The following is a 23123-nucleotide window of genomic DNA, read 5'->3' on the forward strand; positions in this document are numbered from 1 at the left end:
AGACGCTCTCCTGCGAACCTTGCAGAACTACTGGAAGAAAGTATATTGCGGAGACGTAGCTTTCCACACCCTTGGGCATGTTTCCAGATGAAATTTTCACTCTGTAGCTGAATGTGCGCTGATATGAAACTTTCCGGCAGGTTAAGAGTCGGCCTTTGGCTATGGTGAGGCGCACACACCTTGTTTGCGTCTCGCCTGTTGTGCTTTTTGCGAGCGTTTGTTTACTTTCGCGTAGCGACTTGTTTCAGAGTCCGACTTCATTGACCATCATGACGTTTTCTTACCGCCAAGCCAGGACCAAAGTAGATCATGACCGACCGAAGGCGTATGAAGTTAAACGTTTTATACGGGATCAAATGCGTCTCCCACCACAAGACGTTCTCGGAATACATTTTTCGATCCGCGCTGTGTACGTAAAGCTGGCGAATGACGAGCTCTGCACCGACGTTGTGCTGCGTACACGCTAACGATCTCAAGTTATACTCTGACGGACTTACAAAGACTGAAGTGATTGACCACGCTGGTTTTGGCCTCCGAACGTTTCGGGTAATTCGAACTCCTGTTTGAAGTACCGTCGGACGCTGTGGTGGCCGCTTTTAAACCTTACGGCAACGTCGTCAGTCACGTGACTGAAACGTGGAAAACGTTCGAAACATACTGCGTTCTCAATGGCGTCCGTCAGATACACATTGAACTACGGAAACACGTGCCTTCTTACTTGGTTATTGCCGGCTGCAGGGCTGTTGTCATGTACAATGGCCAGCCGCGCACCTGTTCAGGTTGGAGCCAGGGAAGGCCATGTCCGTTCTGAGAGTCTCCGATGTAGACTGGTTCAGACGCCGATCGGAGACGACGCTCCTCCTGCGGCGCCCACTGAGTTACTTCGTCTTATTCGTCTGTAGCGGTACTGCCTGCTACACCCCCTCTGAATCAGTCGATACTGGTGTCGGCTCCTCTTGACGGGCCGGCCGGTGTGGCCGTGCGGTTCTATGCGCTTCAGTCTGGAACCACGTGACCGCTACGGTCGCAGGTTCGAATCCTGCCTCGGGCATGGATGTGTGTGATGTCCTTAGGTTAGTCAGGTTTAAGTAGTTCTAAGTTCTAGGGGACTGATGACCACAGACGTTCAGTCCCATAGTGCTCAGAGCCATTTGAACCATCCTCTTGACGACGCGGTGGTAGTTTCACCTGTCTCTCCAACACTTCCTGCCGGAGGCAATACAAACGAACGACGATTGTCTGCAGGCACAAGCTAACTACGTCGAACCCGTGGTTGTTGGTCATGGAGCTGTATCTACCTCCGCCTTTCTCCCATCAGGCCACATGTCGGACGATAGCCTTCCGCCACCCGACACAGAACAGCGTTAGGAAGCAACGGTCGCCGAGCAAACGGAAGAGACAACGCCGTACCCCTTTTCTGATGATTGCGTCCATAGGAAGTCTTGGTCTAGCGGTTCTGGCGCTGCAGTCCGGAACCGCGGGACTGCTGCGGTCGCAGGTTCGAATCCTGCCTCGGGCATGGGTGCGTGTGGTGTCCTTAGCTTAGTTAGGTTTAAGTAGTTCTAAGTTCTAGGGGACTTATGACCTAAGATGTTGAGTCCCATAGTGCTCAGAGCCATAGGAAGTCTGCACAGGATGACCACCCTGCTACTGATGGTGCGCTGTTCTCTGATGCCCTGCCTGCGTCTGATGCGGTAACCTCACTTTCTGTGTCTGACGCTACCTGTGGGCGTAGCCCCAGTGATACGTCTGTCTCCTGGGCGGACGACGTCGATGCGGAGGATCGACATTCTGGAAGTCTACAGAACGATGGATCCCACTTGGCGGAGAATGCTCCCTCCCCATCATAGTTATGTGCCCTTCCGTGGGGACCTAACCAGCAGTTGCCTGTGATTCTCCCCGTGTTTGAATCGCCTGTCCTTCTGGCGATGACAACCTTCCAGACTTATCGCATAGCCACGGTCAATGTCAATACTATTCGCGTATGCCACAAACTGGCTTTACTCCATGACTCATCTCCAGACTCTCCTTTGGCTTGGTTCCCGTGGATGCGACGATGGATCTCATTGCTAATGACATGGAGGACAAAGTCCATGACGCTATCCAGGCAGGCTCTACGATCGGATCACCTGACCCTGACAGCTTCCCATTCGAGTTTTGTCAGGACTTTATGTCACCTTTCGTGTCGGTTACAGACGGTATCCTCGGTGGTTTCGTCATTCCCAGCCTCGGAGTATCTCACGGACATGAGATTAAAAAAAAAAAAAAAAAAAAAAAAAAAAAAAAAAAAATGGTTCAAATGGCTCTGAGCACTATGGGACTTAACTTCTGAGGTCATCAGTCCCCTAGAACTTAGAACTACTTAAACCTAACTAACCTAAGGACATCACACACACCCATGCCCGAGGCAGGATTCGAACCTGCGACCATAGCGGTCGCGCGGTTCCAGACTGAAGCGCCTAGAACCGCTTGGCCACTCCGGCCGGCTATGAGATTACAGCCCCTTGACATTACTCAATAGCGATACAAAGATCTTCACCTGGCTGTTGGCTGTGCGACTTAAACTTCTTTGGGAGGTACCAATCACAACCACACTGCCCTCTTCCGCTATCGGGACATAATCGCTGTTGCTCACGCTCGTCGTATGCCTGGACTTTTGGCAGCTCTTGACTTCAGCCAGGCATTTGATTGAGTCGATCATGACTTCCTGGAAGGGGTGCTCAGCAATATGGACTACCCTGATACTACCGTCGACGTCGTAAAGCGTCTCCGTCGTGGAGCTACGTCTCGTGTATTCTACAATGGCTATCTTACTCCTCCCTTCTCGATCCGTCAAACAGAGCGTCAGGGCTGCCTGCTCTCTGCCCAGTTGTATGCATTTGCCATGGAACCATTGCTATGCGGCCTCTGTCAACGCCTCTCTTGGATATCTCGGTGACCATGTATTCAGCGGCACTGCATATGCAGACGATCTCGCCATCGTTCTTCGTAGCGGTGCTGAGGTCAGAGAGTCACTGGCATGGGTTACCACCTACGGCGAAGCTTCTGCCTTAACGTCCGCAAATCGAGCGCCATGGCTATGGGTGTGGGACTTCCTGTGGACAGTACTGCTCCTTTGCGTGTAGCTGATGCTCTCCGATGCTTAGGACTCGATTTTGCAAGTGATCCGCGGCGGGCAATTGCCCTCAACTGCTCGGCTCTTAGATTACCGTTTACGAGCACTCGATTTCTGCAACGCACACGATACGTAAATGTATATTTGGCGTCACGTATCCCCCACATGGCACAGAAGCTTTCTATTTCGCCATCAATGGCCCGCCGCATGCTAGCGGCATTGGGTTCATTTGTTTTCCACTGCTTGCTGCTCAAGATAAGGTACGAAACACTTACCCTGCCGCGGTGCAGGGGCGGTTTAGGTCTGTATCATGTGCCTGACAGAGTGGTAGCCCTTTTCATTGGCTCTCACATGACGTTGTGGTGCTGTAGTCCTACGTGCCTTACCAGCCTATTGCTGGAGGCCCTTGCACCACACACTCTCTCAGCACCTATCCAACTTTCCGAAGTCCCCCCGTTCTTCTTTTATTTCCGCCAGTTTTTCCTTGAACTGAGCTGCGTCCGTACTGTAATACTGCCGGCGCAATTGACATCCACAAAGGCGACCGACCTATGGTTTCCTTCGGCAGCACAGGTCACCGAATGTGGTTGAGGCGAAGCTTCTCCGCGTTGACGGGCGTGCCGTGTGGTGATCGGTCTGCGCTCCTTATCTTGACACTGATGTCCAGTCTGTATGGTACCTTACTGTCAATGGGAAGCAAGTGTGCCAGTCACGCCTTCACAGGATTCACCTCGCAGACACCCTGTTGTGTGTCGAATGTGATGTTATGGACGCAGACGAGCACCACCCGGAATGCAGATCGGCTAGAGGTGTCTGGTTCTTAGTGCGACAGATGTTGCCCCTAATTACTCATACGACTCCTCATCAGATACCTACTCAACTGCTCCTCTTTCCGGGCGCGGGATGCTTCCCGCAAGGGAAGACGAACTCTGTGACGTGCATATGTGGACACGCAGCGCACTACTTGTTTGCTGATGGCGGGAAAAGTATCCTTGTCTTTTGGCAGTTCCTTAATTAAAGCCATTGTGCAATTGTCCGCAATCCAAAATACAGACAATTTTTCTCCAATTTCCTCTGTAGTGTCTTCCTTAACCCACCCCGAGGTGTGTGGTGTTCCTGTCATGAACAGCTGATCCCTGCCTCCTCCACGCTTAGAACCGATATACTCACTTATAATCGGAATGTTCTTCTCGGAAAAAGTTTACGTTGATAGTCACAATCAGTCTGGCGTCATGTTGCGTCCTCCTCCTTGCGTGACGCCGGTTTCTCCGCGGTATTAACGACAAAAATAAATAAATAACAATAAAAACAAAAGAACGTAAAGAAAAATAAACAAATAAACGATGGTCCTTACGCTTTCCTCGGTTCCTGGAGGGTGAGAGCGGGACGTGGTGGCCAGGCCTCGGGTTGCGACCCCTGCCTTCTCTGCAGCCACCCCTCCCTTTGGGTGACGGGAAAGTCCTTTCAAGGAAAAAGAAATAGCTCAGTCGGTAGAACAATTGACCCCGAAAGGCAAAGGTCACGAGTTCGAGTCTTGGTCCAGCACCCAGTTTTAATCTGCCAGGAAATTTTAATAGATTGAGTACAATAAGTCTTTTTTTTTTTTTTTTAAAAAAAAGGAACTGTCGACAGCGCCCTTCAAAAACTTCAAGATCCTTAAAAGGAGCGCTGTTACAATATTACCGAAAGGGTTTTATAGGTGAGTTAACTTGGCGTTTTGCGGAAAGAACAGAAAGAAAATAATTTAACTGGAACAATGGCAGTTTTCTGAAATGCATTCAAATGTTACGAAAATTCGATCTAAGTATCACCGAAAACACAAGACATGTGATGAATGATGCAGAAGTGTCACGAATACGCCGACAGATGTCGGAGATAAAATTCAAAATGAAATAATTTCTGTAATTGCAACTCAAAACCAAAGTCACATTTTAAACTTATGCCGAACATTTTTCAATTTTAGTTGACTGTACTCTCGATTATTCACGTATGGAATAATCGGTATTATCATTAGATTCGTTAGTTTCAAGAAACACTACGACAGTTGGAAATAAGAGGGCACTTCTTAGCTTCTTGTCCAATTTTTTATGCTACTGGCGCCGGTTTGATTTCTTTTATTACAGAAAGGCTACCAAAACATAATCTGAATATAAATAATTTAAGGGGGCAGGTCTATGACAATGGTTCAAACATGCGCTGTAAAAACAATGGGTTGCAAAATCCATGGGCTTGTTACGTATCGTGTGCTGCCCATTGTTTAAATATAATTGTTAACGACGCAGCTAATATAAATTACTAGGTACACTACATATGTTTTCAGTATAGTGCAAGAGTCGTACAATTATTTATGGATTTAATAAAAAACGCTTTAAGTCTTTAAGAGGTAATAATTTACCAGTGATTTATGATACTTTAAACGAAATAACTAACGCTTTTTCTTTTGATCAAAAAGCAAAAGATGACGCGCAATGTCTAGCAGACAAAGCATGTATGTTTTAATTTATTAGCCCAATTTATGTATGGCACGATGTTTTGACGTAAGTAAACTTTGTTAGTAAAATTCTTCAGTCAAAACATGTGAATATGCAGGTCGCCTTGGTTGCTATACCAGATTTTTTAACTTTTTGATCGGCTGTCGAACTGACTTAAGATTTGAAATAGCTGTAAATAGTGCAAAGGAAATTACTGTAAAATTAGTAACCGCGCTTGAAACTTACAGACCCCAAAGGCTCCGAAAAACTATAAACCTTTGATTACCGCTAACTAGATACTTACGAGATTATTAAGTACTTCGCAAAAAGAAAACTTAGGAGGAGTTGATACTGTGTAACGGTGTTCAGATTTTGTAACAGCATGAGATTTTTCAATCTTAGCTCTTACTCACGTTCAATATTGAAATCTAGATACACGACGGTAAGCGAAAAGAATAAAAACGCGAGAAAGACAGCAAGGAACGTTTTGCTATTTACGTACAGGACATAAATTTTTAATTACTTTCTGCTAAAAATCAATTGAGAGTTATAATATTTGTCACGTAACATTGTGAAACATTACAGGTATGACTAAAAAAGCCAAGTCCAATTAATATACAAAAAATTAAATCCTTAATCTCCTATCATTTGTATTTAAGCTATATGAGCAGGACATAATAAATAATTGTTACGTAATATGGATTTTCTTTTTGCCATATCTTTCCAAGTGGTAGTTAGCTGGTTCAGTCATTTATAAAATTGAAGGGGTGAATCCTTGGTGTTGCACACAGTGTTGACCATCATTGGTTTGCACTCTTTTCCTTACTGGTGCTGCTTTATGACAGAATGCTTTGTCAAGTTGATGCAAACCAATCATCATTCCCAGCTGTTCTTCTACTCTACATGGTATACTGTACTGTAAAGTATGTTCATATCATTATGAATTTAGTGTTTTCTTAAGCACAAAATGGGGACCACATCTGAATCATGAAAGGCGGCCCCAATACCATAACACCATCTCCTCCATACTTCATTTTTGGCACTAAAAGGGATGGCAGGTAATGGTCTCCAGACATTTGCCAGACTCAAACCCTCCAGTAAGATTGCCACAGCATTCATCACTCATCCAGTCATCCGCTGCCCAGTGGTGTTACTCTTTACATCAACTCAAGAATCACTTAGCAATTATACTGCAAAAAAATGAAATGTTGTGTGGCTGTAATATGTGTCTGATGAGGAGTTGCTCAAGCATTACACAAAGTACTTTATTCTTTTTAACTTTCTACACACAGTCATTGCACTAGATGGACTGCTGGTAGCACTTTAAAACTTCTGAATAATCCCTTCTACTGATTTCATGTGAATTTTTACAACCAACCTCCACAATGCTCAATGATCCCTGTCCATCACTACATTACATTTGCCTAGTGTTGATTTAACTGTAGACCTTCCTTTGCATTTATCATTCACAGTTACATCACCAACAGTTAACCTGGCTATCTTTAGAAGGATAGTAATGTCCCTGATGGATCTGTTACTCAGGTGACATCAAGTGACTAGTCCACCTTTGAACTTGCTGATCTCTTGTATCTTTCTGCTGTTTCTGCTTGTCTGCTGAGAACACATTATTCCCTGACTCCCCTTATACTGACCAATCCACCTCTCATGACATCTAGTGGTTGATACACATTACATATGAGTGTTGGGATACTTTTGATCGGATAGTGTATATTATTTTGGAGGTATCAGAACACTGAAGATGTAAGATGATTTATGTTGGTATTTGTATTTGTATTTCTTTATTGGTCCTGTAAATCGTGTTTGGGTACATATTTTGCACAAACGATGTAGGACAGGTCAGGTTGGTATAGTATATACAACATCATTCACATTGTTATTTTGAAAGGATAAATAATTGAAAATCATTCATTTAATATAATAAAATAAAATGATAGACTTATTAAGAATATTTGAGCAATTACACTACACTTTTCTGGTACTCTAAAAACTCAGAAACAGAATAGAAGCAGTGGTCAAGCAAGTACTCTTTCAGTTTCACTTTCAACTTTTGTAAATTTTGCATCTGTTTCAAATAGGATGGCATGTGATTGTACAGCATTATGCCAGTATGATACACTCCTCTCTTACAAATGTTTGTACTTACTGTATTGACATGTAAGTAATGCTTCTGCCTAGTATAATGAAGGTGGTAATCACAGTTATATTTGAAGATATTTCCATCTTTTAAAATACTTCCTTTTGTGAAATTTAATATTTCATACATATATAAGCAAGGAAGAGGCAGTATACTGAGATTTTTAAATATTGGCCTACAGGAGTCTCTGTACTTAGCATGGTTTATTATTCTAACAATCTTTTTCTGTAGCCTAAATGTTTTGTTTGTACCTTCGGAGTTCCCCCAAAAGATAATGCCGTACATCAGCAGTGACTGAATACTGCCATCGTACATTGTGATCACAGACGCACGGCTTGTATTTTGTGCGAGGATTCTTACTGTGTACGTAAGTGTGTTAAGCTTTTTATTTACATGGTTAAGATGTGTCTCCCATTTTAGGTTATGCTGAATATGTATACCTAATAATTTTGTGTCACTCACGGATGAGACAGTTTTTCCATCAATTTTAAAAATTGGTCTTGCAGGATGTAGTTTCTGTGAATTGTGCAAATTGACTGTCACTGTTTTTTCATTATTTATTGGTTGAACTTCTTCATGTTAAGTTCCATTTTGATGTTTTTAGAATGCCACATTCTGTTCTGTCTAAAGTTGGGTAATAGTTAACGGTACTTTTGCCAGCTTTTAGATGTGTAGTACTAACAGCTGCAGGCAAAAACAATTGTCATATGTATAGCTGTGACAACATTGAGGCATTACCATAGAGATGTTTACACAATCACATTACATGATAAGTTGATGTAGGTGCACAAAGCTGCCGCACCCAGCCCACTGCAATCGCTAGGGATTTCCTTATACCGACTCAACTACACGACACATCAAAGTGCACCCACTGATTCGCTACTGCACATGAGCTGTGTGCATTCTTTTCAGCTGTGAACAACAATACAAATGAGTTAAGTAGACTACAGAAAACCTAAATCTGGATAGCTATATGTAGATTTGGACTACTGTCCTGCATGTGTGTACAGTGCCTTGAGTGGCCCTTAGACGGTCAACATTATTGCTCAGTATTTCAGGATGCACAGTAGTATTAAATATGCATGGGTTAATTGACAGGCTGTGCAGTAATATTGAGAAGATCAAATACTTTAAAAATATATTGACCTACCTGAGAAATGTTGTTCTCTCTGAGAGTAGTACTGATGATATTCTTGCCAGCTGCTCCATGTGCTTTACTGTGTGCACTCTTCTGTTTATTTGCTACAAATAGTTCAAAACAAAAAGAAAGATGATTCACCGTAGAATTGATTGAAATATACAAATTATTGGAACATTAGGACAGATGAATACAAAAACCTGGAAAATTAAGAATTATTCTTCTAAGCTGTTGCTCATTAAATGTAGAGAGCAGTCCTACAGCTACAAGGGAAGATATTATTTAAAATAATTCTTTAAAAACAAACCTAAGGGGAACCATTTCCAGTAAAGAATCAGATACTGGATCATCAATGTGCAAAAAATTCTGATAATCATTTGTCCTGTTCAATCTCAATTCTTTCAACAAGTTTTGAGAAGTGAATTGTTTATGCTCTTTATACAAATCTTTCTTCTGCCTTCTTTTTCTCCATCTGTTTGCAACAAAGAAGAGCAGTTACCATGGCATCAGCATCTTGACCATACATCATTTTGCACCAGATGAAATAATGCACATTTTAATTGAAAAGTCTAGGAAGAACTTCAGTAATACTGCAAAATATTATTGTAACATAATACTAACCATCTGGGGCCCACATTACTACTGAAGCACTTTGCTCATCTGGACCACAAGAATAATACAGGAGAGAGAGAGGATGCCTATGATTCTACACATTTTTCCCCTTTCTGTATGTAACTGAACTGCATACAAGGTTGGTACAATTTTATTCGTTGTTTTAAGCAGCAACACATAGTAATGCTGTTTTCTCTCTACTGCCACACATAAGTAGATGCCTTCCTATCCACAATTCAATATTTCATTGCACTTGAACCATCTTCTGACGTGAAGTGAACAATTTCATAATTATATGGAGCCTTCTCTGCATATTTCGTTGACTAACAGTAGTATCTTTGTCTGTTTGCAGTCAGTGGAATTGCTAAATCTGGGACTTTGTTGGCAATAATGGGCGCCAGGTATGTATAATGAATAGCTGTAACTGCACCTTTGCATTGCCAGCAAGCAGAGCATGTTCACACCATATTTTAGTTTTGTCTCATCCATCCAGAGCCATAGTATTTGTGTTAAGTCTAAATTGTACGGTTACAAAATAAAGGTTGCTAAGGCATGGGCCTTCTGGTGTGTTGACTGTTACTGTGGATGCAGTCTGTCAGGTCCTAATAGACTTTTACTTACTACAAATTTTCATACACTTATAGAAATGATTGACAGTGATTTTACTGAACTACAGATTTAGAATTGCTGATTGCTTTAGCAGTCATTGTGAAATATAGATTTTTTTGTTATTGGGCTGTTCACGGGAAATTATACTGTTTCCTTCTTAAGGAGACAGTTTCAGCACTGTCCTATAGTCATGGCAGATGCAGAAGATTGCAGAATGTTGCTGAAATAGAATTGATGATAACTCCTTTGTTACTTCCTCATACATTCCTCACTGAGCTGCAGAAAGAGGCATTGCAAGCACAGCAGCACAACACAGAATTAAGTTACTCTGCACCATCTTCTTGCAAATTCATGTGCTATGTTACAAATTAACAACTGTAACAATATTATGTGAGGGAAAGTTGTTACTCACCATATAGCAGAGATGCTGAGTCACAGATAGGCGCAACAAAAAGACTCTTACAATTAAAGCTTTCAGCCATGGACCTTCATCAACAGTAGCCATGCATGCACACACACACACACACACACACACACACACACACACACACACACATGCGCAAACACAACTCACACACACGACTGCAGTCTCAGGCAACTGAAGCCACTGTTGTGTATGTGTGTGTGTGTGTGTGTGCACGCAAGTCTATTGTTGATGAAGGCCATTGGCCAAAAGCTTTAATTGTAAGAGTCTTTTTGTTGTGCCTATCTGTGACTCAGCATCTCCACTATATGGTGAGTAGCAACTTTATTTCTCATAATATTGTTACATTCTATCCTAGATAATCCATTGTTTGAAATCAACAATTGTGTTGGTCATCTGTGTTCTTATTCTTCATGAGTGTGGAAGGAGAGGACCTAATAATAAAATTTCCAAAAAAGTGAAAGCAAAATAGAAATAATCTGAGTGAGCAAGAGATGCACGTTGTAGTAATGTAAATATCATGTGATTCTTGAGTTTCTCCCGGCGTATTTGATAATCAAAATATCCACGGGTATGCTGCCGGTCTATAGTGTCCAACGGGCACAATATTTCGGCGATCAAACATGTCGCCATCATCAGGTGAACTGACGGACTGAGCTCCTGTGAACGTGCCGGCACGGAGATCCGTACGCTATGGCTGCTCAGAGGGAACTGGGTTCGGTCGCGGCGGCGGCCGATTTAAATACCCTCCGCCTGCGGCGCGCTCCCTCCGCCGTCCGCGCCCAGCGCCACGGTCGCGCGGTGGAACAGATTGCGACGGCGTCTGAGATGACGTCGGTGTGATGGCTCTGTCCGCCGTGGTCGTCACAACTATACGTCTGCTCGATTTACTCTTGATTAACCCGATCGCTGGTTCCCAAGCCTTGCTAAGATTATAGCCACAGTCCCGGTTTATGAGGTCGTCATTGGTGCGAATTTCGATGGCCTCTCTAACAACGCTGTCCCAGTATCTCGGTATACTGGTATACTCGGTATCTGGTACAGACGTCGAGATACTGGGACAGCGTTGTTAGAGAGGCCATCGAAATTCGCACCAATGACGACCTCATAAACCGGGACTGTGGCTATAATCTTAGCAAGGCTTGGGAACCAGCGATCGGGTTAATCAAGAGTAAATCGAGCAGACGTATAGTTGTGACGACCACGGCGGACAGAGCCATCACACCGACGTCATCTCAGACGCCGTCGCAATCTGTTCCACCGCGCGACCGTGGCGCTGGGCGCGGACGGCGGAGGGAGCGCGCCGCGGGCGGAGGGTATTTAAATCGGCCGCCGCCGCGACCGAACCCAGTTCCCTTTGAGCAGCCATAGCGTACGGATCTCCGTGCCGGCACGTTCACAGGAGCTCAGTCCGTCAGTTCACCTGATGATGGCGACATGTTTGATCGCCGAAATATTGTGCCCGTTGGACACTATAGACCGGCAGCATACCCGTGGATATTTTGATTAATGTAAATATCATGATGGCTGCCGAGTAAGTGACGCCAGAAACCATTACCAGAAAGTTAAGTGATTTAGACAGGAATATAATTTAGTTTAACGCCGACAACAAATTAAATACATGCATTAGTGTATCATTTAGTCTTGCCGTTAAAGGTTTGACTTTTCTTTGCGTATTTTTTCAGAAAACACGAAAAGATCGTAACTTCGCGAAGTCGCGCTTAGGCTTAAATTTTGTAAACGTGTTTGTTTCTTGTTTCACGGTAATTTAACTAATTTCTCGGTAACAAATAAGTAAACTACCGTAAATAGCGTATAACTTCATTGTTTTAATACAGATTTCAGAAAAACAGCGCAACTTTATATCAGAAACTTGCTTATATACATTTGTTTATAGGCCTAATTCTCGTAACGTTTTTGCAGAATCAAAGTTAAAGTATCTCGTTTAATTGTCCTTTTTTCATTCCATCGAGTGAAATATATAATAAATAGCGTATACCTTCATTGTTGTAATACAGATCTCAGATAAACAGCGGAATTTTAAATCAGAAACTTGCTTATATACATTTGTGAATAGGCTTAATTCTTGTAACGTCTTTTTTTTTATTTTCGGTAATTTAATTGATTTATTCTAGCTAAAGTATTATTTTTGCCATGAGTGAGAAGTGCCTGACTTGCCGTAGAATTGTTAGTTCCGGGATTTGGTGTGATGGATGCAGTAGTTTTTTTCACTGGGGGACTGCAGTGGCGTGGGTGTCGGGAAAGTGGATCAGGCTCATCAGTGGTTATGTAGGATTTGCAGCAGAGATAGGAAGATAGTGGAACAGGAGGGGAAAATTGCTGCCCTTCAGGCTGAGCTAGATCAGGCTAGGGAAGATCTGGACAGGTTAAGGAGGGAGAAGGGCAAAGAGAGGTGGGAAGTGGCAACAGGTAGCAGAAGGAACAGGCCTAGAACTAAGTCTGACAGTTTTGTGGTGAATGTTAAAAATAAGTTTGACCTGTTGCTTCAGTTAGAAACTGATGAGCCTCAAGCAGAGGTAGGTGTAGACAGGACACAACAAACTTTCAATAGGAAATTGAAAAAGAATGTAGGAAAGCCATCAAAAAGGAAGAAAGTTTTGTTGTTCGGCAGTTCTCATGCCAGAGGTGTAGGCCAACTTCTGCAGGAGGAATTAGGACCAGAATACCAGGTCACAAATTTTTTCAAACCAAGTGCTAGTCTGGATCAGGTGACAGAGGATTTAGGTTCACTCTGTAAAGGATTTACCAGGGAAGACACCGTGGTTATTGTGGGAGGGCCAGGGAACAGCATCGACAGAGATCCTGGGTACAGTATAGAGTGTGACCTGGTAAAGATTGCGTCGGCATCGAGACACACCAATGTTGAGTTTGTATCTGTCCTGAGACGCCATGACCGGCCTCATTTGAACTCTTCTGTTGGGAGAGTTAATTTGGAGTTGGAACGGCTGCTTGGGTTGGGTGCGGGGGCTCATATTGGTGTGGTTCCTGTTGATGCTCTCAGTAGGTGGGACTATACCAGGCACGGCCTACATCTCAACAGGAAAGGGAAGGGGAAACTGGCTGGGGTAATAGCAGGAAATTTAAGGGGGGGAGGCACTGCCATGAATGGTAAAATAGCAGTGGTTACAGGTGTTGGAGCAGCACCTTTTTTAGGATAGGTAAGACAGAAAGATGTCAAGTTCTACGAGAGGTCAGGATTGAAACAAATCTTCAGTTTAGGAAAGAAATTAAACAGCACAATTCTAGCACTTTGGATCACCAGTCACAGCTGTCAATTATAAATTTTCACCAATCACCAGAAATTTTATCTCCACCAAGTTGTATCTCAGTCCTAGGTAATTGCATTGATGAATTAAAGTCACCCAACCCAGTTGACATAATCTGCCTCTCTGAACACCATGTGACCACTGGTATAGCAACTAGGCCTAAGCACAATGAGAAACTCAGACAGGAGAGTACTGCAAATGTTAGAATAAGGAAAGGTTCTCATAAAAGTACAATTAAAAATAATGTAAGTATATTTCATCAAAATATTGGGAGTTTAAAGAATAAAATAGATGAGCTTCTGGTTTGTTTAGAAGATTTAGAAGCTGAGGATGAAATAGATGTACTATGCCTGTCTGAGCATCACATTGTTACTGATATTGATAAGGTAAATGTAAATGGATATAAGCTCTCTGCACATGTAATGAGAGAAAATATGGAGAAAGGAGGAGTTGCCATATATGTCAAAAGTTATCATTGTGCAAAAAGTATAGAAACAAAAAAGTTTTGTGTAGAGAAACATATAGAAGCATGTGCCTGTGAGCTTAAATTAAATAAAGGCACATTTATAATTGTAACTGTATATAGGTCCCCATCAGGAAATTTTCATCTATTTCTGAAAAATTTGGGCTCCTTGTTGTGCTATCTGTCAGACAGGGGGAAGCAAATTATTATTTGTGGGGACTTCAATGTAGATTCTATGAAAGAGGGTAATAGGAAAAATGACCTTGAAGTATTACTCGGTTCCTTCAATTTGACACCCGTTATTGATTTTCCTACTCGGGTGGTAAAGGATAGCAGCTCACTGATAGATAACTTCTTTATAGATCAAGATAAGTTTAACCAGATAAATGCTCAGCCTGTTGAGAATGGTCTTTCTGATCATGGAGCACAGCTAGTTACAATATATGACATAGCTCCATTCAGCAATACTAAACAGTCCTCCAAAGTAGTACGTTCAGTCAACGATTTAACAATTGCTAATTTCAGGGAAAGCCTAGAGCAGTTAGACTGGGATGAGGTGTACCATGAACCTGATGCCAATTTAAAATATAATTTATTTCATGACATTTTTGTAAATGCATTTGAAAACTGCTTCCCCAAGAAAATAGTAAAATATACTCGTAAGAAACCTTGTAACAAACCATGGCTTACTAAGGGTATAAAAATATCTTGTAACCGGAAAAGGCAAATGTATCTGACAGCAAGAAAGAGTAGTGACCCAGAAACTATCAAACATTGTAAAAACTACTGTGTTATATTAAGAAAAGTTATTAAAAAATCCAGAAGTATGTGTATCATGTCTGAAATCAGCAACTCTGATAATAAAATTAAAACAATTTGGAATATTATTAAAAGAGAAACAGGTCAACCAAGAGCACAGGAAGACAGTATTACCATCAAATTGAATGAAAACTTTACGAACAAAAAGTCAGAAGTTGAAAATATTTTTAATAATCATTTTCTAAATGTTGTGGATATAGTAGGATCCAGCTGTTCATTAGAAGATGCTAGGCTGTTAATGGAAGAGGCCATACCTATGCAATTTGATACAATTGAAATCTCACCCACTTCTCCCTCTGAAATTAGAAAAATAATAAACTTGCTTAAAAGCAAAAACTCACATGGAATTGATGGCATTTCCAGCAAAATACTAAAAGCTTGTTCTCAACAGATAAGTAAGATTCTCAGCCACCTGTGTAATAGCTCTCTGGAACAGGGCATTTTCCCTGATAGACTGAAATATGCTGTTGTTATACCTTTGCATAAAAAGGGGGATAGATCTGATGTCAACAATTACCGTCCAATCTCCCTTCTAACAGCTTTATCCAAAATTTTTGAGAAAGTAATGTATTCAAGAGTAGCTTCACATATCTGTAACAATGAAGTACTAACAAAATGTCAGTTTGGTTTCCAGAAAGGTTTTTCAACAGAAAATGCCATATATGCTTTCACCAATCAAATTTTGAATGATCTGAATAACCGAACACCATCCATTGGGATTTTTTGTGATCTCTCAAAGGCTTTTGATTGTGTAAATCATGAAATTCTGCTAGACAAGCTCAAGTATTGTGGCATGAGTGGGACAGTGCACAAATGGTTTAATTCGTACCTAACTGGAAGAGTGCAGAAAGTTGAAATAAGTAGTTCTCATAATATGCAAAGATCAGCACATTCCTCAAACTGGGGAACTATCAAGAATGGGGTTCCACAAGGGTCAGTCTTGGGTCCTTTGCTGTTCTTAATATATATTAATGACTTGTCATTCTATATTCATGAAGAGGCAAAGTTAGTTCTCTTTGCTGATGATACAAGTATAGTAATCACACCTGACAAACAAGAATTAACTGATGAAATTGTCAATACTGTCTTTCAGAAAATTACTAAGTGGTTCCTTGTAAACGGACTCTCACTGAATTTTGATAAGACACAGTACATACAGTTCCGTACAGTGAATGGTATGACGCCATTAATAAATATAGACCTTAATCAGAAGCATATAGCTAAGGTAGAATATTCCAAATTTTTAGGTGTGTCCATTGATGAGAGATTAAATTGGAAGAAACACATTGATGATCTGCTGAAACGTTTGAGTTCAGCTACTTATGCAATAAGGGTCATTGCAAATTTTGGTGATAAACATCTTAGTAAATTAGCTTACTACGCCTATTTTCACTCGTTGCTTTCATATGGCATCATATTTTGGGGTAATTCATCACTGAGGAATAAAGTATTTATTGCACAAAAACGTGTAATCAGAATAATAGCTGGAGTCCACCCAAGATCGTCCTGCAGACATTTATTTAAGGATTTAGGGATATTCACAGTAGCTTCTCAGTATATATACTCTCTTATGAAATTTGTTATTAACAACCAAACCGAATTCAAAAGTAATAGCAGTGTGCATAACTACAATACTAGGAGAAAGGATGATCTTCACTATTCAAGATTAAATCTAAATTTGGCACAGAAAGGGGTGAATTATACTGGCACTAAAGTCTTTGGTCACTTACCAAATAGTATCAAAAGTCTGGCAGATAACCAACAAGTATTTAAGAAGAAATTAAAAGAATTTCTGAATGACAACTCCTTCTACTCCAGAGAGGAATTTTTAGATATAAATTAAAAAAAAAATTTAAAAAAAAAAATAAAAAATAAAAAAACACAAAAAATGAAAAAGTTGTTATATTAACTTAAGTATGTTGTTAAATTAACTTAATTATGTCATGTATTGGAAAATTTGACTCGTTCCACATCATTACGAAATATCGTATTCATGATCCATGGAACTAGTATTAATCTAATCTAATCTAATATGCCATAGCAAGTTACAGGATGAAAGTGAAATCATCTAAACGATTTAGTGCATTGTGTTAAGCAACCAAGAAGATATTTTTGCAAGATCACAATTAGTGGGGAAGAATTTCAAAATAGATAAAATAATTTTATAAGTATTGCAGGTTATAGTTTGGAACCTATTCTGAATTAAATACTCCTCAGTTGCATTAAGAGAAACACTGAAAATGTTCATCACATTAAATAGAAGCACTTCATCAAATTGTGAACAACATTGTAAGGAATGAGTTAAATATTCTGTTGAGTGTGTAATGTTGAAACTTTTGGAAACATTGAAGGTAGTACTGAAGCTGCATATACATTCAGTTTTTTTGTACTATACTTCATTCAATTTAATTATGTGCATTATGTCTGCATTATGTTACTATTTGGACAATAACACTTTCAGATTACTCCAAACTAGTATTTGTTAAATCTCAAAGTAACAACACTTGAATTGGAAGTGTTTCAGTTTCTCACTGTTTCCTTTCTTCTAGTGGTGCCGGAAAAACAACACTTCTAGCAACAATCAGTCAGCGGATTAAAGGTAGGAAATCAACTACAGTACTCATTCTTTCAGATAACCACTTGTGTGTTTGCAGTGTCAATAATATAAGCTTGTTTGTTTTATCCCAAAACAGGTGAGACTAAGGGAGACATTCTAGTAAATGGCAGACCTGTAGACCAAGCAATTATGAGCAGTATATCTGGATTTGTTCCTCAACAAGATCTCACTATTGATTCTCTTACAGTATCAGAGCACATGGAGTTCATGGTAAAGTATATAAAATAAAAATCCTCAGTAACTTTTCTGATAAAGCTAAGTCAGGTTTATAGCTACCAGATTAAAAGTTAATTAAATTCACAGTGGGACAGAGAAATGAAAGTCTGTTCCAGGCTGTCACAATCAAGTGTTTCTTTACCAAGAGGAACAGAGTTTAGAACAAAAGCTTTGGAGAGCTTTCAAAAGAAATACATGGTCACCTGTCATGACGTATGGAACAAGAGAGCAATGGGCAACTAGGCAGGGTGGTAGGATGCGAGCATGTATGAGATGGATTCTGGATCATGGAAACATCTGTAAATTGCACCAAATTATAAATATCTCATCATTTCTTGTGTATCTCTCTTACCTTGCCTCTTGGGTAGCAGTCTTGTGTAATCCACTAAAAAGAAGCACCTGAGTTACCAGGTATGCTAGTAAGTCTGTTGTAGTAACACTGCTGTCTACATATAAAACACATACGAATTATTCACTTTTATTATACAACAGCAAAAATTCATGATGTGAACACATTATCAAGGTAACAAGAACAGAAAAATCAAAGAGCATAAAGAATTTGAAGAAATACTGCACTTGCCATATGTTGATTAGTTGACTATGTCACTTGCACATAGCCGCCTCCCCCTCCCCCCTCCCCTCCTTGACTGCACATCCAGCACGTGTGTGAATGAGTGGTTGTGATGGCCACATAACTGCAGTAGGTGATACTGCAGGTGACCCTTAAAGTGTGGTACCCTCTCCCAACCATGTTGTTGCTTGCTGAGTGACAGGAGTGACAGCTTGTGGTACAGTGGCTACAAAAACTGCCCAATTGTGACAGTTCATCGAAAAGGTTGGACTCATACTGTCACCCCTGGACTGTAATGATGTGGAGAGGATAACCAAAACATGCGAGCCAAGTTTTGATGAATGTCCCAGTGGTTGTCCCATCATACGTGTCCTTGGTTGGAACATCCTCTGCCCACTGTAAGCATGTGTCCACTGCCATGAATATGTATCTGTAGCATTCTGGTGGGGGGAAAGAGGACTGACTAAGTCAATGTGGAGAAGTGCAGACCTCATTGTTGACATGGGAATGTGTCCCACATCTGTATGCACATACCTCTGATCATGATGCTTTGGCACTGTATGCAGGTGGGAGGCCAGGCACAAGCAAGTTTCCTGATTGAAGGCCACATGAATCGATCACTCATCTGTTTGCTGTGGCAAGTGCTAGGCTGTGGACGCTGTCTGTCTGTCAAATCAGGTGTGAAGCAAAGTCTCTGTTTGTCTAGATACATCACACTTTACACTTGCCATGCCACTGGGTACATCCAACAGTTGGAGGCACAGGCCAGTGGAGGAATTATTCAGTAACAGTTGAAGACTGAGCAGTGGTGAGGTTGTTGTAGTTAGGCTTCTGAAACAAGAAAAGTAGTTGGCTATGATGTTATCAGTATCATCAATGTGATGTATGTCTGTTGTAATTTGGTAGACATATCTGATGTGTCTGAATTGGCATGGAGAGTACTTATTGCTCATCTTTCGAAATACTGACACAATGGATTTGTGTTCAGTGTAAACGGTAACAGATTGGGCCTCAACAAGGAGACAGAAATATCAGATGCTCTCTTAGATCACTAAAGCACTCCAATGTGTTTAGCCAGTTTGCATTTTTTTTGGAAAAGGAACTTCCAATATCCATCCATTTTTTTGGTGTTGTGCTACATATAAGCTAGCATCAACAACTGGGGGAGGTACTTGCCTGTTGTCCTGTGGCCTGTTGTGTGGATTCATGGGAGGCTGTGTCAGTAAATATTAACCATGCTGAGGAAACACCTCAATTGTTGATAATTCTGTGGATAGATAAGGAGCTGCAAAGTATTTAACTTCCCTTGTAAGGATGTGATGCCATGTGCAGACATTGTATAGCCAAGGAAGATTATCACAGGTTCACTGACAACACAATTATTCTCACTGAGCATACCTAACTCATTGTCAATTAACCTCTGCTGCACTGTCCTTATAAGATGTCTAAGTAACTGGACATATTTATAAAATACTAGTATGTCATTGAGGTAAGTAAAGCAAAATGGTTTGCCATTTAGAACCTTGGCAAAATAGGTACCGTAGTCATGTTTGCACTGCATTTTTCAGCCCAAAAGGGATAGCCAAAAACTCACAGTCCAAATAGTTCCTAGAATGAACTGCAAATAGTGTTATCACTGCAGTTTTAAGTATTTCTTTGATTGCCATTGTAATCTGATATATGCTTTTTGCCCATCTGACACACTAATAACCTCTACATTTACGTCTACATCTACATAGATACTCCACAAGCCTCCATACAGTACATGGTGAAGGGCATCCCATACCACTACTAGTCATTTCCTTTCCTGTTCCACTCGCAAACAGAGTGAGGGAAAAATGTCCTATATATGGTCTCCTTTACATGAGAACCACTCTTTCCTAAAATTCTCCCAATAAACAGAAGTCAGCCATTCACCTTCACTACCACAGTTCCCACATGCTCATTCCATTTCTTATTGCTTTCCAACATTATGCCAAGATATTTGAACACCTTGACTGTGTCAAGTAGGACCCTAGTAATACTGTATCTGAACATTACATGTTTGTTCTTCCTACTCATCCGCATTAACTTAAATTTTTTCACATTTAGAGTTAGCTGCCATTCATCACATCAACCAGAAATATCGTCTAAGTCATCTTGTATCTTCCTACAATCATTCAGCTTTCACACGTTACTGTACACCACAGTGTTATCAGCAAACAACTGCAGATTGCTACCCACCCCATCTGCCAAATTATTTATATATATAGAGAATAGCAGCAGTCCTATCACAAATCCCTGGGACACTTATAACAACACCCTTGTCTCTGATGAGCAATTGCAGCTGAGAACAATGTACTCAATTCTATTACTTAAGAAGTCTTCGAGCCACTCACTTATCTGTGAAATTACTCCGCATGCTTGTACCTTTATTAACAACATGCAATGGGCACTATGTCAAATGCTTCGTGGAAAGCTAGAAATATGGAATCTACCTGTTGCAGTCCATCCATAGTTCACAGTATATCACGAGAGCAAAGGGCAAGCTGAGTTTTGCATGAGTGATGCTTTCTAAAACCATCATGATAGCTGATTCATGGACACAAGCTCCTTTAATGTATTCAAACTAAGAATATGTTCAAGGGTTCTGCAGCAAACTGAAATTAGGGGTATTGATCTGTAATTTTGCGGGTCCAGTCTTTTACCTTCTTATACACTGGAGTCACCTGCACTTTTTTTCCAGTCACTTAAGACTTTGTGCTGGGCGAGAGGCTAAGTAAGGGGCCAATGCCATAAAGTACTCTTTGTAAAATCAAATTTGGATTCCATTCAGACTGGGTGACTTATTTGCTTTCAGATCTTTCACTTATCTCTTTATGCCAGGGATGCTTGTTACTATACCATCCATATGGGAGTCTGTACAATGGTCAAATGATTGTATGTTTGTACAATTCTCCTGTGTGAATGATTTCTTCAATGTGAAAAATAGTCACATGCACCAGAGCACAAGTGAAACCCTGGATGTTTGGTATCAGGTATCTATCCAGGATAGTTCAGGCATTCACTGCATGATAATCACTACACAGATGCCATGAACCATCTTTCTTGTGTGCTAGATGGACTGGTGAGGCTCAAGAACTGTCCGAATGGTTTGTCATTCCACACTGAAGCATCTCATCAAAAAACTTTGATCTCATGTAGTTGTACCGGCGCGATCTGGTGGATCCATAAAGACACAGCTGGACCACAGTTGTTACAAATACGGTGCACCATTGTGTATGTGGCCATGTCCTGTGGCTTCATGGTTTGCTGTGTTTCAGAGGACACCACTGTATTAGAGGGAGGATCACACTGTGAAGATGTTCTAAGCATCTACAATGTTTTGCGAGCTGCTTATAGCTTGCATTTTGTGGCCTTCAGAGTATCTTCTAATTCTAACACATTATTTTCTGTATGTGATTTGGTAATTTCATGATTGATTGTTGCATAATCATCTTCAATGTTATGGACTTTGGATGCCACTTTGCAGCGGTAGGACTCCCACTGTCCCATTTCATCATTCAATAAGAAGTATTGAAGTTGTCTACCCTGTGAACATGTGAACAACCTTTCACATGGGGAACAGTGTGACCATCAACAGAATTTGTCAGGCAAGCAATCTGTATATCCACAGTGACAGTAGCTTGCTTGAGGAAACCTAACCCAAAATTGTGTGAGCTACATCAGTTGACATGAATGTCTACTTCCAGGCAACAGTCTGCGGGCAAACAGCAAAGTCTTGTAACCATACTTGTGTATGATGGAATTGCTGGCTACCATTAAAGGGACCATATTGGCTTTCTTGGGATCAGGAGAGCATGTGGCTGGCAGATGCTGACACCCGATCCCATGTCAATCAAAAACACAAAGCCTGAAGACCAGTTAGTGATGATTAGCCTCGGTGATGTGGTAGAGTGTAGTAATGCTACAGTGACAGTGTTGCTGTCACACTGCAGTTGGCAGCACAATGAGTAGTGCTACATGGCACACATATTGCAGAATATCAACGAGTCCTTTTGGTAGGCACTGAAGATGGATATCATGATCTGTTACACCTAAGTCAGATCATGTTTGGTGTTTGGGTCCAAAAATGATTTCTTGCTCTTCATAGCCTTACAACCAAAATGTCTATGAAAGCACCAAGGTAGCTCATAAATGCATGACTGGGGTGTAAGGGCATGGTGTGTATGGGTGCTACCTGCAGTCACAGTTCATAGCTGCAATCTCTCTTAGATGCTTAGTCAACTTTTTGACAGAGAGTTTGTAAGTCCCCGGGTGAAGCATTGACTCACAGGACTGATCCACCAAGTATTGGCTGTCTTTGGTAGAAATGATATTTCTCCAAGTGCCCTGTGGCACATGAGTTGAGCATAATGTGTGCTCTGTGAGCAACTTCAAGCAACTTGGATAATGATTGTCCTTTGTGAGCAATTAAGGTTAATTGGACTGGTAGTAGCAATTGTATTAGATGCGTGGTGGCATATTGTCCAAAATGATACTGGCATCAATCATACATACAAATGTTTCCAGAATTTTGATTGCGTCTTGTCACCACACGTCTCAAGGTAAAGGACCTGCATAAGCATCTGATCCATTGGTTTAATG

At 41.1% G+C, this 23123-nt stretch overlaps 1 protein-coding gene across 1 annotated transcript in view; it reads left to right on the plus strand.

Annotated features, from left to right (window-relative positions):
* The window catches only part of LOC126174249 (protein scarlet-like), a 341327-nt gene that overhangs the window by 280691 nt on the left and 37513 nt on the right, over positions 1–23123 (plus strand). The window contains exons 4-6 of the mRNA XM_049921020.1: positions 9844–9892; positions 17643–17692; positions 17787–17920. Of these exons, the coding sequence (XP_049776977.1) occupies positions 9844–9892; positions 17643–17692; positions 17787–17920 (233 nt within the window). The remainder of the gene's footprint in view (positions 1–9843; positions 9893–17642; positions 17693–17786; positions 17921–23123) is intronic.

Source organism: Schistocerca cancellata, chromosome 1, assembly GCF_023864275.1.
Source record: "Schistocerca cancellata isolate TAMUIC-IGC-003103 chromosome 1, iqSchCanc2.1, whole genome shotgun sequence".
Taxonomy (NCBI): domain Eukaryota; kingdom Metazoa; phylum Arthropoda; class Insecta; order Orthoptera; family Acrididae; genus Schistocerca; species Schistocerca cancellata.